The sequence below is a fragment of the Anas acuta genome, chromosome 26, assembly GCF_963932015.1.
Source record: "Anas acuta chromosome 26, bAnaAcu1.1, whole genome shotgun sequence".
NCBI lineage: Eukaryota > Metazoa > Chordata > Aves > Anseriformes > Anatidae > Anas > Anas acuta.
In genome coordinates this window covers 4,358,856-4,374,741 of record NC_089004.1, presented here as the reverse complement: position 1 = coordinate 4,374,741, position 15,886 = coordinate 4,358,856, and the positions used below count along the sequence as shown (strand labels likewise).

General features: G+C 64.3%; 4 protein-coding genes across 4 annotated transcripts in view; 3 read left to right on the top strand and 1 right to left on the bottom strand.

The window, feature by feature from the left end:
* SSBP4 (single stranded DNA binding protein 4) overlaps positions 1-8,981 on the bottom strand; it is a 52,257-nt gene extending 43,276 nt beyond the window's left edge. The window contains 1 exon segment of the mRNA XM_068661635.1: positions 8,978-8,981. The gene's annotated coding sequence lies outside the window, so the exon portion shown is untranslated.
* LSM4 (LSM4 homolog, U6 small nuclear RNA and mRNA degradation associated) lies at positions 165-5,441 on the top strand. The gene is made up of 5 exons (XM_068661645.1): positions 165-279; positions 466-507; positions 636-734; positions 2,882-3,065; positions 5,125-5,441. Exons 1-5 carry the CDS (start codon positions 277-279, stop codon positions 5,211-5,213), a joined length of 417 nt encoding a protein of 138 aa, XP_068517746.1. The 5' UTR covers positions 165-276; the 3' UTR covers positions 5,214-5,441.
* Positions 8,982-9,223: 242 nt separating the features above from the next.
* On the top strand, positions 9,224-10,738 carry JUND (JunD proto-oncogene, AP-1 transcription factor subunit). Its single transcript, XM_068661636.1, is given in 3 exon segments — positions 9,224-9,948; positions 9,950-10,057; positions 10,059-10,738. Coding segments are annotated over 3 exon segments (924 nt in total). The 5' UTR covers positions 9,224-9,405; the 3' UTR covers positions 10,332-10,738.
* Positions 10,739-13,039: 2,301 nt separating this feature from the next.
* Positions 13,040-15,366, top strand: CIST1 (colon, intestine and stomach enriched 1). The gene is made up of 4 exons (XM_068661534.1): positions 13,040-13,169; positions 14,005-14,661; positions 15,062-15,207; positions 15,284-15,366. The coding sequence occupies exons 2-4, from the start codon at positions 14,349-14,351 to the stop codon at positions 15,329-15,331; spliced, it is 507 nt and encodes a 168-aa protein (XP_068517635.1). The 5' UTR covers positions 13,040-13,169; positions 14,005-14,348; the 3' UTR covers positions 15,332-15,366.
* The last annotated feature ends 520 nt before the right edge of the window (positions 15,367-15,886 follow it).

Here is a 15,886-nt window from a genome sequence, read left to right as displayed (position 1 = left end):
GGTTCGCCCCCTCCCGTTACAACCGGAACGGGCCCGGGCCCGGCCCCGCCGCTCGGGGGCGCCGCCGCCGCCTCTTCTTTCCGTCTTCGCGACACTGTCGTGAAAGCGCGGAGGGGAGTCACCGCGCTGCTTGACGGCCGCGCGCTGATTGGTCCCGCCGGGGCCGCGCCGCGCGCTGATTGGTCCCGCCGGGGCCGTGCTGCGCGCTGATTGGCTCCGAGCGGGGCCGGGGGCGGTTTGAGCGGCGGCGGCCGGCGCGGCGGCGGCTCCGGCACGATGGTGAGGGCGGGCGGGGGGGGAGGGGGCCCTGAGGGGGGGGATCGGGGCCTGGTCGGGGCCTCAGAACCACGGCCCCGGTACCGGCATCGCCCTCCCGGTACCACAGCCCCGGTTCCGGTCTCTGGGCCCCGGTTCCGGTGTCCCGGCGCTGCCTGAGGCCTCCCCTCCCGTTTCTCCCCCTCACAGCTGCCCCTGTCGCTGCTGAAGACGGCTCAGAACCACCCCATGGTGAGTACCGGCAGCACCGGGCCCGGCCCCGCTCCCCCGTTAATTCCCCCCCCCCCCCCCCGGGCCCGTTGATGCCCGGCCCGGTTCCCTCCCCCCCCCCTTCCCGTGACCACCGTTTGTGTCTCCAGCTGGTGGAGCTGAAGAACGGCGAGACCTACAACGGGCACCTGGTGAGCTGCGACAACTGGATGAACATCAACCTGCGGGAGGTCATCTGCACCTCCCGGGTAAGGGCCCGGCCCCGGTAAACACGGAGGGGGACGAAGGGGCAGCACGGGGGGGGGGGGGGTGACCGAGCCCCGGTCCCGTTTTTGGGCCATCCCCGTTGGGCCTCGGTGCAGTTTTGGCTCCCCTGGCAGCGTGGCTTTGGCCTGAGTGCGGTTTTAAGTGAGTACAACGAAATAACGTGCGTGAGGTAAGTGAGGAGACACCGAAAAACCGGGATGGAGGCTGGAGGGGGGGCTGTCCTGTAACGTGCAGCCCCCCCCCCTCCCCGGTGAGGATCCTCAAAGCTCCACGGCTCCGTCTGCGCCCTCTGCTCCCAGCTCTGGCTCTTCTGAACCCGCTCCCCACATCAAACGGCGGCAGCGCCGCAGCGTTGGCCCGCCCTGGGCGCCGTCTGGTACTTTTGCCCGTGGCCAGAGGTGCTCCGGGAGATTGGGATCTCGGCTGGGCTTTGACCTCAGCCCCGAAGTGCCTGGGCTTGTCCCTGCCCCGGCTGCGCGCTGTTGGGAAGCCTGGCTGAGCTCCCCCTGCCTCGGAACTGAAGGGGTTTTGGGTAAAAATGGGCAGAGAAACACAGATTCTGCAGAAAATCTCTCTGCAAAGCTTTGGTACCTGCTATGTCCACAGCACGAAGCTGTTGCCCGGTCCTGCTGGGGCTCAGGGATGTGTTTGTGCATAAATGTGGCCAAGGAAAGGTTTGAGGGGGACCTGCAGCACGAAGCAGCAGCTTTTAGGACGTTGTGGATCCCTCTGGACATAGGGCAGGGCAAATAGGAAGGCGTTTCTCTCCAGGCTTTGCAGGAGGGGGTGACAGAGCCTTATTAATGCTCAGAGACCCCAAAATCCTGTCCCCTCCTGCTGCCTCCCTGCAGAGCAGCTTTGTCCTCCCTTATAGAAGAGGCATTTCTCGTCTTTTCACCCTCCCGAGGGCCCTACAGCTCCCTCCCACCCCCAAAACGCCTCCAAATCCCTGCTGGGAGCCTGCTGGGAGGCACTTCCAGGGCAGCAGCGGTGGGGACCGGCCGCTAGATGGCACGGAGCGGGGCCTGGCGGCCTCCCCGTCCCCACGGGCTGTTGTTTACCCGTGGAGGAGGCCGGAACGAGGAAGCCTGGCCCTGGCTCGATCCCTTCCCGCGTCGGGAGCCAAGGCTCAGCCCGGAGGATCCGCGGCAGGGTGGGGTTTGCCGGGTGCCTGGCTGGAGGAGGCCGTTTTGTTCCTCTCCTCCTCGTCTTCGCGCGCGCCCAGGGCTTGCCCGCACACGCAGGGCTGCCCCAAATAACTCCGGAGCCGTGGGGGGACGATCCCGAGAGGTGAAACGAGGTGTTCCTGGGTAGCACGCTCCTCTGGGACGCCTTGTCTGCCCGTGCTGCTCGAGGAGAGCCGGGTTTGAGCTCTCCTGCAGGGCAGAGCTGGCTGCATGAGGCCCCAAACCCCCTCCTGGTTACATTTTGGGCAGCAGCTTTGGGGTTCAGCCCCAAAAAAAACCCTCTGACCCCACAGCTGCGCCTGACACGGTCCTGGTGGGCCACGTCCTGAAACCGCCCGGAGCAAAACACGGCTGCTCAGTCACTTGGCTCCTGGAGCCCTTTTTTTCTTTTTTTTTTTTTGGACTTTTTTTTAACTTTTGGATGTCGTAAGCTCCTTATTTTCCACGGCGGCGGTTCCTGTGCATCTGGTGGGCACCCGCCCCACGCCCAGCTGGCTCTGGATGCTGCCTGGCCGCTCAGCTCCCCGCCCCGGCGACGTGAAATAGCGAGGTGACTCCCAGCTGGGGCTTCTGCAGAAAAAATCTTCCTCTGCTGGACCTGCCCCGAGGTGGTTCCTCGCAGTGTTTGTGTGGAACTTCGCACGTTCCCCTCCCCGGGCCCGCTTTCAATTCCCTTCCCTCTTCTTCCTTCGTTTTCTGTGGGTGTTACAGGCCGGGGTGGAATCGAAACCCTCCTTTGGTTCAGGGCTGGGTGCCCTCCGTGCCCCTCCAGCTCCGTGGGGTCGGAGAGGGGAAACCAATTTAGTGGCTAATTAGGGCTTGGAAAATACCAGCGGAGCCGTCGCGCTCCTCGGAAGGGACGGAAACGTTCAAAAACCAGAAAATGTCCCAGAAAAAAGCACCCGGCCTCGTTCCCAACCTAAAGCCTTGCTCCCCGACAGGACGGTGACAAATTCTGGAGGATGCCGGAGTGCTACATCCGCGGCAGCACCATCAAATACCTCCGCATCCCCGACGAGATCATCGACATGGTCAAGGAGGAGGTGGTGTCCAAGGGCCGAGGCCGCGGCGGGATGCAGCAGCAGAAGCAGCAGAAGGGCCGCGGGGTGGGCGGCGCCGGGCGAGGTAACGATCCTGCTCCTTTTTGGGTCAGAAAAGGGGGAGATTTGGGGCAGATTTGGGGCAGATTTGGGTCCCTGCTTCCCCATTTCGCCTCCCAGGGCTGCAGGAGGCTGGGGCGGCTCCCGTGCGAGATCCCGGCGCAGGGAGACGTGCCAGGGCTGTGCCTTCCTCGTTACTGGGTTGGGCAGGAGCTTAATTAAGAGAGGCTCCGAATTTGGCTGTTTGTGCCCCTCCTGGCTTGCTGCGGCCCCACCAAACTTCGGGTGTCTGCTGGCGTAGCGAAGCTGGGAGGGAAACAAGAGGCTGTCCTGCTGGGAAACAGACAGGGCTGTGACCATCCCACTGCTAAAAAACACCTTTTCTCCCCATGTAATGGGATTTTGGGTCTTCTGACCTGTTGCTTTGTGGTTTTTTTGCTTGTTATTGTGTTTTTTTTGCTTGTTATTGTGTTTTTTTTTTTACATAGAGAGCTGCCGGTTTGTGCTCCTCCTGCTCCAGGTGAACAATCGGTGCCTCTGCTACGAGGGGAGGCTGCCGAGGAGGCAGAAATAGGTCAGGGCACCTCCTCCCCTGCCCCACTTCACACGGCTGGGGGATGTTTTACCCCCTCCCAGCACCGTCCTCCTCACGGCCCTGCCGCTCGCCCTGCGCTCTCCTTGCTCAGCCCCGGGGTCCCTCGCTGCGGGATCAGCCCGCAGCAGGAGCCCAAAACCCGCGTGGGCTCCCTCCCCGAACCAAACCAGGGAATCGGGGCTGTAAAAGGAGCCCTGGGGACTGAGGCAGGCGCCCTTAACGATCTGTCTGCATGCGGGCTATGCGAGGAATCCCGGCGGGACGGCTGGGAGGTACCTGGGGCCATCACGCCACCCCAAGGAACATCCCCGGCTCGCAGGGACTTCGGGAGGAAAAACGCCTCCCAAAAAGCTCCGAGCGCGCAGCGGTGACCTTTACAAATCTGAAGGGGCCTTTTTATTTTTCCTCCTTTCCCTGCTCGGTGTCCAGAGCGCTTGGCGCAGCAGCTTTTTGGCCGGGCTTAGCTTGGATAAACATTTGAAGCTGAAGTCTTTTCTCTCCCGCCCGTGCTGTGGAAATATCCACCTTGTGGAGAGCCGGCCCGAGCGGTGTTTGGAGGTGGAGTCCCCCCCCCCCACCCCCCTGTTTTGATGTGCAGCTGAAATTCGCTGATGGAATATTTTAAAGGGAAGCTTTGGCATTTGCTAATTAGCTAAAAAGGGTTGGCTCTCATTACCGAGACATGAAGGAAAGAAAAAAAATAGGGAGGACAATTTTGTTGGGAGGCCAGCAGGCAGAAGTAAAGCTATAATTGTGTGCGCGCGGTTGAAAGGATTATTGTCTCTGCCACTGGGAATCCTGCTTTTTTTTTTTTTACTCCTTGCCTCGCCAAGCTCAGGAGCTGTGCTCTTTGCTCGGGATGCTCGCAGGGCTCCGGCTGCTTCCAAAGGACTGCGGGGTTAGAAGCGTTTTTCCCCCCTCTGGTTCAGACTTGTCTCGGCTGAGCGAGCAGAGGGCTCTGCAGCGGCTTCTGCCTGCGCCGAGCCTAATTTTGGGCTCCAGTTTTTGCACAGAGGGTGCTGGCAGGGCGGCCCCACGGCCCCTTCGTCGCTCTCCCCCCTTTTTGTTGCTGCAGGTTTGGTTTTGCAGCTCTCGGGGGGGGCTGCGGGATGATCTGCCCACCCCCCGGTGGCAGGTGCTCGGTTTAAAACCTCCTCTCTCCTCCTGGGTTGGGTTTTTCAAAAGAGGGGAGCTTGAGGGTGAGAAAAAGGGGACTTAAAAAATAAAAAAAGGTGATAAAAGAGGTGAATTCGTGGTAAAGCACCGGGGGAGAATCACTGAGCTCGCTGCTGAGGGGAAGTTTTGGGGCCTGATGAGCACAGGGTCTGGGACCGGCAAGGGAAAAGTCCACGGGTCCCACCTCTGCTGCTGCAAAAATAGGAAAACAGGCGTGTATTTGGGAGAATTTGGAGAGCTATAAAGCTCCGGGAGGTGTTCCTGGCGTACGCTGATGTTCTGGTGTCTCTGCTCTTCCTTTTTTGTCCCGCAGGTGTCTTTGGTGGCCGTGGCCGAGGGATCCCAGGCAGTGGAAGAGGCCAGCAGGAAAAAAAGCCGGGCAGGCAGGCAGCGAAGCAGTGAGGGGCTGCCTGCGCCCTGCCCAGGGACGCTGCCGCGATGCTTTTGGGTTCAATCGCACCTCAGGATCGCCACGCCTCCAAAAATCTTCTGTTCCTGCTCCTCCGCCAGGCGAAACCTGCCCCAATCACGTAGTTTGGAAGCCCCTCGTGATTTAACCTGGGACAGCGGGGTTCTTCCCTTTCTAGCCAGCAAATCTGCGATTGGAAACGGCCAAAAAAAACCCAAAAATTTACGGTGAAGGACTTCACTTCGTGCCCTCTCCGCAGGGTGGGAGCACGATTTAATTTGGGGTCACCAGGTGAAATTTCAAATAGTGGTGTAGGAACCGAGGCGAACGCTTTCCGGATTTTGTGTTAGGGTTTTTTTTTTTTTCTTTTTTTTTTGTACTTGAAGCTTTGTAAAATCGTTTCGTTTGTAACAGCCGCAGGCGTTTTGGTTTGAAAACACTGAACTTGAGGATATTGTGTCTCTACATGAGTCGTCCTAAAGGTTTGTTTGGGGTTCTTTTTATCGGAACAGACCCTGAAGCCACCTCCTTATCCCCTGTTCCTGGCCGGTCACCTCTGGCTCTCCCCAAAAAGAGAACCTGGGGTGAGCGCCTTGAAGGGTTGCTCCCCCCAGAGCTCTGCGAGGGTTTCCCAATTAGCATCTTCCTAATTTGACTCCAGATTAGAAATTTCCTTTCCTTTAAAGGCTTTGCTGTGTTTTCTCGGGGCACGCTGCTGTGCCCCTTACTCCGAAATTATTTTTTTTTTGGTGTTGTTTTCTTGAAAAGCAGCCGAGCTGGCGATTTCTCTCCCCCTGTGCCTGTGACGTCCTGAAATCTGATTTTTTTTCTTCCAACCCACAGGGTGCGGGGTCCCACGAGCAAAATGCACCCCAAAACTGAATTGAAAGCCCGTGTGGGAGCACAAGGGAGGGAAGAAAGAGGTTTTAGGCCTTGCCTGACCTCCCCGGTGAATGAAATCGTGGCATTTTAGGGAAAAGCAGAAGATACTGGAACTCTGAATGGTTCCTTGGTTTTGTGATTATTTTTTTTTGGTTTCCTACAATTTCCCCGTTGAAGCCTGTTCGCTGCCATCACCACTGCTGGGAAGAGAAAAACGAGTCGAGAACGTGCTTTTAGAGACTTATTTTTTAAAAACGTTCATAAAACCCGGGCGCAGGGGTGAGTAGGAATAAAGCGACCTCTCTCCTCGCTGCCCCGACCCTCGTGTCAATAAACACCCCGAGGAATTGGGGCTAAAACCTTGCTTTTTACCAGCCGCGTCCCCTCCTGGCTGCTTTTTTTTGTTAGTGGCAGTGTCGGGGCTGGATCCGCGTCCCCAGCTCCTGCCAAGCAGCAAACCCCGTGCGGTGGGGAGGGGGGCCACGCGTGTCCTCCCCCCAAAAACCCCCTTCCCGGAGCAAACCCCGCTGCGGTGTTTGAGCGGGGCCGGGCCCTGTGTCAGATTTTCCCTTCCCAGCCTCTGCCTCCCGCCGCAGAAACCCCGCAGTGAAAAAAAAAAGGAAACGAGCGCGGGGGCCGGCTGGGTTTTAGGGCTGCCGGGGCCAGATAAAAACCCGAAAGGACAATGGGATCTCTGGCTCCCGCTCCGGGTAGAGCCCTCCGAGCGCTCCTTATCTCCTGGAGAAACCCCAAACTCGTTAATTCTGCTCCCTAATTGCACCCACAGGGCCCTCGCAGCCTTCCTTCCTCGCTCCCCCCCCCCGCTGCCTTTTTCTACCTCTGGGGGAATATTTGGGGTTGGGTTGGAGGGGGTGCCTTCAAGCAAACCCCTCAAAACCCCTTTTCTGCCCCAAAAAAGCCCCGTCTCAAACCCCACAGCTCCCCCTCCTGCCCCCCACAACAAGGGGGTGAAAAACTAAAACCAGGAGCGAGACGAAAACAACACAGCGGGGGTTGAAAAAGCTCCGGGGCTCTCAGCGGCCACCCCACAACCCCAATCCGGCCCCATCCCGCACCCCAAATCCCCCCGGTCCCCGTTTCGGCGGCGGGGCCGTGACTCAGCCCCGGTGCAGCACCGGGACCCGGCCCCGAGCAGCCGGCGGGAGGGAGGGAGTGGCTGCCCAAATACCTCAGGGCTGCGCTCAGCGCCTAAAAATACGGCCGGGCCCTCCTCCTCCTCCTCGCTTTTTCCTTTTTAAACACCCTTTTTTAGTTTTTTTACCCTTCTTTAATTTTTTTTACCCTTTTTTTTTTTTTTACCCTTTTTTATTTTTTTTTACCCTTTTTAATTTTTTTTTACCCTTTTTATTTTTTTTACTTTTTTTTTTTTTTTTTTTACTTTTTTATTACCTTTTTTTTTTCTTTTTCTTTTTTTCCCTCTTGTTTTCGATCATTCCGAGCCCCCAGGGGCAGCACGGTCCCAATGGGGTCCTGGTTTTTCATTTTTTATTTTTTTTTATAGGGTTTTCAGTGTCCCGGCTCCGTTCCCGGTGCCGTCCCCAGGGGACAAATCCCGAGCCCCCGGTGTCCCCATTTTGGGGTTCAACCCCATGGGACAAGAGGGGCAGGGGCACCCCACGGGTGACCTACCCCGATGGGTTATCACGGGGCCGGTGATGGGGTGAGGAGGTGCTGGCGTAGAAACCATAACAGATTTGGGGCAAATTGTAGGGAAAATGGGGTGGGGGAGGCGTGAGGACACGGTGGTGGTGTTTGGGGCCGGATTTGGGGCCGGGGATGGCCCCGGTGGCCCCGGTAAAGAGCGGGTACCCGGTAAGGACCCTGGGGGGGGATTTTGGGGTTTGGGGTCGGGGCCGCGCCCCGGTAACGATGGGGGTGGCGGCGGAAACGGGGCCCGGCTTCATCCCGGTAGGGCCGGGGCCGGTTGGGGGTTAATTACCGGGAGAGGGGGGGGGTGTTAATTACCGGGAGGGGGTATAATTACCGGAGGGGGGGGTTAATTACCGGGGAGGGGGTTAATTAGGGGGGTATATGGGGGGGGGGGGGGGGGGTACCGGGGCTTGCCCCTGCCCCGTGCTGTGTGTCCCGGGGGGGGTCCCCGCCGCCTCCCCGTTAATTCCTCCCCCCCCCCCCCCTTCCCCGTTCCTCCTCCTCCTCCTCCTCCCCCCCCCCCGCGGCTCGGTGACGTCACTGCTGACGTCATCCGCCCCCTCAGCCGCCCGCGGGCCCGGCCGGGCCGTGACGCGCGGGGCCGCCGCCGCTTAACCCCTTCCCCGCCGCCTCGCTGCCAAACCGGGGAACGAATTTGGGGGGGGGGGCGGGTACCGGATACCGGATCCCGGTACCGGGGGGGGGGGGCTGTGGGGGGGGGTGTGAATGCTTTGGGCCCACCGGGGCGCCCACGGTGCACGGGGGGGGCACGGAGGGAACCGGGGGGGCACCGGGGGGGGCACCGGGGGGGGCACCGGGGGGTGGGCGGGGCCAATTCTGGCCCCGCCCACCCCCCGGTGCCCCCCCCGGTGCCCCCCCCGGTGCTGGCCCCGCCCCCTCCCTTTGTGCCCGGGAATCCCGGCGGGGCGCGCGCGCGCGCCGCAGCCCCACGTGACCCCTCCCCCGCCACCGCCGCCGCGCGCCCCGCCATGACGTCATCCCAGGGGCCCCCGCGCTGTTGTTGCCGTGTTCCCGCCGGTCGCCATGGCAACGGCGGGGGCCCAGGAGTGGGCGTGGCCCCGCCTCCCCGGGGCGGGAAAGGAAAAGGGAGGGAGGGAGGAGGGGGGAAGGGGAGGGAAGGAGGCCACGCCCCCCCAGTATGCAAATGAGGGCGGGCGAAAACGTCATCTGCAGCCAATCAGCGCGCGGCGCGGTGAGGTCACCGAGGAGGCGCCGCGTATATAAAGCGGCGCGGGGGCCGCGGCGGCGCCAGTCGCGTGTGTGCGCGCGCGGAGCAGCGGGGCCGCGGCCGGTGCCCCCGGCGCCTCCCCCGCCCTCCCTTCCCCCCCTCCCCCGACCCCGAGCAGCGATCCGCGACCCCCCTCCCCCTCCCCCACCTGTTTTTTTTTAATTTTTTTAAATTTTTTAAATTTTTTTAAATTTTTAATTTTTTTTTTTAATTTTTTTTTTCCCCCCCCCCGCCCCGTTCCCCCGCAGCCGGGCGGGGGAGGAGGATGGAAACACCCTTCTACCATGATGATGTGTTGTTGAGCGGCCTCGGCAGCGGCTTCGCCCCCCCCGTCCTCCTCCGGCAGCAGCAGCGGCCTCCTCCTGCCCTTCCCCGGCGGCAGCATGATGAAGAAGGACGCCCTCGGCCTGCCGCTGCCCGAGCAGGTGGCGGCGGCTCTCAAAGCACCGGGAGCCACGGCGGTGACGGCGGCGACGGCGGCGGCGGCAGCGAGCACGGCGGGCGGAGGCGATGCCCCAACCACCGGGCTGCTGGGCTCGGCCGAGCTGGGGCTGCTGAAGCTGGCGTCCCCCGAGCTGGAGCGGCTCATCATCCAGTCCAACGGGCTGGTGACCACCACGCCGACCAGTGGGCAGTTCCTCTACCCCAAAGCGGCCGCCTCGGAGGAGCAGGAGTTCGCCGAGGGTTTCGTCAAGGCTCTGGAGGACTTGCACAAGCAGAACCAGCTGGGTGGCGGCGGCGGCGGCGGCACCGGATCCACCGGGGGAGCGGCGGTGGCAGCGAGTGGCGGCGGCGGTGGTGGCAGTGGTGGCGGCGGAGGAGCCGGCGAGCTGCCCACCGCCGGCCTAGCCCCGGAGCCCCCGGTGTACGCCAACCTCAGCAGCTACCCGGCCGTCAGCTACGCCGCCGAGCCCGGCCCGTTCGCGGCCCCCGCCGCCCCGGCTGCCTCCTCCACCTCCTCCTCCTCCTCCGCTGAAGGACGAGCCGCAGATCGTGCCCGAGGTGCCGAGCTTCGGCGAGAGCCCGCCGCTGTCGCCCCATCGACATGGACACGCAGGAGCGCATCAAGGCAGAGCGGAAGCGGCTGAGGAACCGCATCGCCGCCTCCAAGTGCCGCAAGAGGAAGCTGGAGCGCATCTCGCGCCTGGAGGAGAAGGTGAAGAGCCTCAAGAGCCAGAACACCGAGCTGGCCTCCACCGCCAGCCTGCTCCGCGAGCAGGTGGCACAGCTCAAGCAGAAGGTGCTCAGCCACGTCAACAGCGGCTGCCAGCTCCTGCCGCAGCACCAGCACCAGGTGCCGGCCTACTGAGCCCCCCCCAAGGCGGGCACGGACACCGGGGACACCCCCAGGACCCTACCGGGACCCTACCGGGACCCCCACGGACTGAGAAAGTGGGGGAGAAGCTGTGGGGGGGAGAAAATGGAGGGGGGGGGGACACCCCGCCATGGACTGAGGGGACCGACAGACTGAGGAGTCCCCGCACGGACTTTTGGAGGGGCTCCGGGGGGGTGCCCCGTTTTCTTTAAAGGAAAAAAAAAAAATTAACCAAAAACCGAGAGAACTGAAAGGGGGGGGCCTCGGATCGGTACCGGGGTGAGGACTGATTGATGGCCGGGGAGGGGGGTCCCCGGTTTGGCCCCGTTGAGGCCTCGGCCCCGCCGCGGGCCCCGCGTCCGCCACATTCAAGGAGGCCCCAAGTAAAGCTCGGCGCCGGAGCTGCCTCTTCGCTGTCTGCTTCGCCTCATGGGGGAAGGGTTGTTTTTTTGGGGGGAAAAATAGGGATTTTGGGGGTTTCTGGGGGTGGCGGTGGTGGAGTTTGGGCAGCGGGAGGAGGCGAGGGAGGGACGGCGCGGCAGGAAGCGGCGCGGCCGGCTGCCATCTTGGGGCGGGGGGGGGGGGACGTGGGGCTGTAAGGGGGAAAAATGGGGGGAAAAAGGGAGAAATGGGGCTGGGGAGGGGGTGGGGGGTGTGCTGGGGGCCTGGGGGAGAGGGTGGGGGAAAATTGGAGGGGGGTTGTGGGGGGGATGGGGGTGCTTATGGAGGGGGGGATTGGGGCTTGGAGGGGGGGGAATGGGGGTTTTGGGGGGGTCCTGGGGGGGGTTGGGGTCTCCTGGGGGGGGTTGGGAGGGTTTGGGGGAAGGTTTTGGGGGGTTTGGGGGCTCCTCCGGCTGGGCAGGGGGGGTCCTGGAGGTTGGGGGGGGCTTGGTTTGTTGTGGGTTTGTTGGGGGGGGAATTGGGTGCTGGGGGTGGGTTTTGGGGGTGTCTTGAGGTGGGGGGAGCACAGTTGGTTGTGTTTTTGCCCTGCAGACCCCTTTTGGGGGGGGGTCACCAAGCTTTCCCCCCCCCCCCCACTGTTCTGCTGGGGTTGTCCCCATGGGTCCCCCCCTCACCATGGGGTGGGCGGCGAGCTGGCCCCCGCGGGTAGGGGAGGTTGTGGGGGTGGCTCCGTGCTGGGGTCACCCCATTCCTTCCCCCCACACCCCCCCCTTAAATCCCCCACCCCCGGTTCCTCTCCTGGGGTGAGCCACCTCCCCGCGCCGCCGGCCTTCGCTTCCTGCTCCTCCTCTCCTCTCCTCCTCCTCCCTGTCCCAACCTGCGAGCCCTGGCGGGGCCCCAGCACCCATCCCCACAGCCGCGCGTCCCCAACACCCATTTGTCCCAGTCCCATTTCCCCCTCCCCAGGGCAGGATCCGGCCCCTGACCCCCCCCCGTTCGAGCACGAGGGGGCCGTGCCCGTGCCTCAGTTTCCCCAGCGGTGATGCCCCGGTTGGATTTTTTAGGGCACAACCCTTCACCGGGGGGGGGGGGGGGGGTGACACAGCTCTCCTGGGGACATTTAGGGACGAGTGCCAAGCTGCTGGAGCCCCGGCAGGAGGTGGGGACCTGTTCCGAGCCGTGCCGAGCCAAGAACACCCCGGTCCCTATGGGGTCAGGGCAGGGCCTGGCACCCCGTGGCGGTGCCGTGGGGAGCGCGGCCACCCCAGGGGACCCGCGGTGGCACCGAGCCGAGGCTGCTGCCTGTTTGTGGGGAGGAAACAGCCCCAAAACCGGCCGTGCCGTGCCCCAGTCCTGCAGCTCCGGCACGGGGCAGAGCCTGCGCGGCGCCACGGCCGCCTCCCGCAGTGGGTACGGTGTCACCAGTGTCACCCACGTCCCCATGCGCCCACGTCCCCGTGCTTCATGTCCCTGTGTCCCCACATCCTCATGTCCATGAGTCCCTACGTCCCCAGATCCCTGTGTCCCCACGTCCCCCACATTGTTTGTCCCATGGCCCTGTGTCCTCATATCTCCATCCTCCTGTGTCCCCATATCCCACATCCCCGTGTCCCTGTGTCCCCACGTCCCCACATTGCTGGTCTCCGTGTCCCCACAACCTGGCCCTGTGTCCTCCAACCCCATGTTCCCCTGACCCCATGTCCCCACATCCCCATGTCCCCCAGTAACATCCCCAAGCCCCCATACTCCAGTGCCCCCATGTCCCACAGCCCCATGGCCCCGTGTCCTCACACCCCATGCTCCCCAGTCCCACATCCCATATCCTCGTGTCCCCAAATCCCCATCCTCCTGTGTCCCCATGTCCCCAACATCCCATGTCTGTGTCCCCACACCCCCATTCTCCCGTGTCCCCATGTCCCCAGATCCCCTGCCCGTGACCCCACATCCTGATGTCCCCCAGCCATGTCCCCCCGCCCCCGTTCTCACCCTGTCCCATGTCCCACATCCTCGTGTCCCCACATCCCCATCCCCATGTCCCCATGTCCCCCATCCCCATGTCCCCGTGTCCCCATGTCCCCACCCCCCCTCCCCGTGCCCCTCTGCCCCGTGCCCCCTCCCCGTTCCCCCCCCGCTCCGCATCCACCCAAGGCTGCGGGACCCCGGAGCTGGGGAAACTGAGGCACGGGGGGGGGGGGACGGGACATAGGGACACGGGACACCCCCGGTGCTTCGGGGCGCCCCAGGACCGGCAGGGGGCGCCGCCGTCCCCCCCACCCCGGGGCGGATAAAGGCGGCGGCGGGAGGCGGCGGAGCGGCAACGGGGAAACCGGGCACCGGGAACCGGGAACCGGGGCGGCGGCGGCGGGCAGCGGCATGGCCGGGGGGGGCTCCGCCTGCTGCTCTGCTGCGCCGCTGCCCTGCTGGCTGCAGGTACCGGGGCACCGGGTGGGATTGGGCATCCCGGGGGTCCCGGCTGATGGGGACCCCCCCCCGGGGGACACCGGCACCGGGGGCTGGGGGCGCGGGGAGCGCGGGGGGGCGCGGTGCAGCGGTGTGGGCTGCGTGCTGCGGGGGTACCGGGGGGTGCCGGTGGTTTGTGGGGGTGTCCCCCCTTGATTTGAAGGGGACCCGGGGGGGCTCTGCCCCGGGGGGCTTGGAAGCGGGGCAAGGCGCAACCCCAGTGGGGCAGGACGCGGCCCCAGCTGCTGGTGGGGGGCTTTGGGGGGCTGAGCCCCCACCCAGGACACGTGGCTGGCACCCACGTCCATGCTGTGTCACCTCCCCATGTCCTCGTCTGTGTCCCTTTTCCCAGGAAGGGCCCGTCCCGGGGGGTTTTGGGGACCCTTTTTGGGGTCACCCCCTTGGGGCCAGCTCTGTCCTTGGGGCTGGGCTGGGCTGGCCCCACTGCTCCCCTTGTGCAAACAGCAGCGGGGTGGGCACGGGCGCTGCCCGCCACTGCCCTGCCCTGGAAATGTGGCCCTGGGTGCCACCAGGGCTGGGCTGGCACCGTCCCCTGCTGCCAAGTCCCCGTCGAGGCCACCGCGGCACCGTTCTGCTCGTCCCCACCGCCTCCAGAGGCTTCCCAGGCCTAGATTTTGGGGGATCGGATGTTAATTAAACCTGAATTTCGTGCTCCTCTCTGCCTGAAACTCCCCCTGGAGAAAGAGCTGGGGCGCACGCCGCTGTCCCCCCAAACCCTGCCCGCTCCCCCCCACCCCGTGCCCTGCAGTGTCCCTGCTGCCCAGCTCTCTCCTCCACGCTGTAGGGACGGGTCCTACCCCCATTAACACCAGCCCAGCACCGCACACCTCGGGACCGACAGCGCCACACTCCGGGGACAACTCAACTGGAGGTGTCACCGTGAGGACACCCAACGAGTCCTCCTCCAGCTCCTCCACGTCCACCAGCGTGGGGACAACCCTGGTGGGGACGTCGGCCACGTCCCCTCCACTCAGCCAGGAGAACACGACAGTGCCCACCCCGTCACCCAGCCTGGATCCCACCCCACCTGGATCCCCAAAATCAGCAGCACCCACAAGTCCAGCCGTGACACCAGGCTCCCCGGCAGTGACCCCAGCTCCGACCACGGAGGTGCTACCAAACACGGCCATGGAGGCCGAGGCGAGCACGTCCCCATCCGGCTCCACAGCACCAAATTCATCCTCGTCGGGGCACCCCGACCTCGTTCCTACTCCCACCTCTCCTGCTGCGCCCACCAAGAGCCCTGCTCCCATCACAGCACCAGCCCCCAGCCCCAGCAACGCCTCGGCCACTGGTCCCAGCACAGCTCCAGCCACTGGTCCCAGCACAGCTCCGGCCACTGGTCCCAGCACAGCTCCGGCCACCAGCCACATCACTGCCCCGACCCCCGGCCCCAGCACAGCTCCCATCATCGGCCCCAGCCTTGGGGCCGGCCCCCCAGGTGAGGGGGAAGCCCCCCGGTGCGGGCAGGGTGGGATTTGGGGGTCTGCACCGTGCCCTCCCACGCCGCGCACCGCGGGGACCGGATGCGCTCCGGTGCCCAAAGGGAGCCCTGAGCCACCGGGGGCCACCGAGTGTCCCTGTCCCCACCCCGCAGCTCCCATGGCTTGGGGGCTGTGAGGTGCAGGTCCCTGGGGGGTGTCCAGAGCCCTCCAAACCCCTCGGGTTTCCCCAAATCGCTCCCCACTCCCCTTTCTCCTGGATATTTTTGGGCCACGGTGGGTGAGAAGGTCCCGTGCTGGTCCCCACGGGGGTGGTGGTGCCATGGGGGAGCCGGGTACAGGGTGACCCATCAGGGGTGCGTGCCGGGGGGGTAACGGGGTGCCCGTTTCACCCCGCAGAGAATCCCCCCTCCAAAACCAACCCCGGCCTGGTCGTCGTCATCTGCCTCTTCGTGGCCGTGCTGGTGGGGGCCGCGGCGCTGCTGCTGGTGCGGCTGTGCCGCTGCAGGACCCCCGGCTTCCAGCGGCTGGACGAGGTGCCCATGGTGAGTGGGGGGCCTGGGGGGGCTGTGGGGGGCCATGGGGGCGGTGGGCACTCACCCTACTCTTTCTCCTCCCTAGAGCAAGGTGTCGGAGGGGTTCCCCTTCGCCCACCGCCCCCCCAGATGACCCCAGGCTGATGAATAAAGGAGCTGCTGCCTTGACTCTGCTTCCCCGTCTGCCCTGCGCTCTGCACCCCACGGGTGCCAAATCCCCAGGGGGGGGGAGCCCGGAAAATTTCGGGGGTCCTTTGCACCAGGCTGGGCTGAAAGACCTGGGCCAGGGGGGTGTGGGGTGGGGGAGCTCAGGGCGCTGGGGGCCGCGCAGCCCCCCCGGAGGGGGTGGGATGGGAGGGAGGGAGCGAGCGGCCAGGCACGCACGCCGCCTTCCTTCTGCTCCGCTGCACTCGGCGGGGGCCGCGGCGCGCTCCGGTAAGGGGCTGTGGGGTGGGGGGGGGCGGGGGGGGCACAGGGTTTGGGGGAGGGGGACACACAAGAGGAGGGGGCAGCACCCCCAAAATGGGGCTGGGCAGGGTGGGGGGGCACAACCATGGGAAAGAGGGGAGGGAATGGGGGGGGGTGCAGGTGGCACCCGTGGGGGAGCTTCTGGGGGCGCTGGGTGCCGGGGGGGGGGGCGTTGATCATTAACGTGGTGCCGGAGGATGGGGGGGGTAGTGGCCCTGTG

Excerpts from the sequence above, each read along its gene's own strand:
- LSM4 (XM_068661645.1), top strand. Across the intron at positions 735-2,881 it reads AGGTCATCTGCACCTCCCGG|GACGGTGACAAATTCTGGAG; the intron begins GTAAGGGCCCGG and ends GCTCCCCGACAG. Across the intron at positions 3,066-5,124 it reads GGTGGGCGGCGCCGGGCGAG|GTGTCTTTGGTGGCCGTGGC; the intron begins GTAACGATCCTG and ends TTTGTCCCGCAG.
- CIST1 (XM_068661534.1), top strand. The coding sequence starts at position 14,349 with ATGGAGGCCGAGGCGAGCACGTCCCCATCCGGCTCCACAGCACCAAAT. Across the intron at positions 14,662-15,061 it reads CCTTGGGGCCGGCCCCCCAG|AGAATCCCCCCTCCAAAACC; the intron begins GTGAGGGGGAAG and ends TTCACCCCGCAG. Across the intron at positions 15,208-15,283 it reads GGCTGGACGAGGTGCCCATG|AGCAAGGTGTCGGAGGGGTT; the intron begins GTGAGTGGGGGG and ends TCTCCTCCCTAG.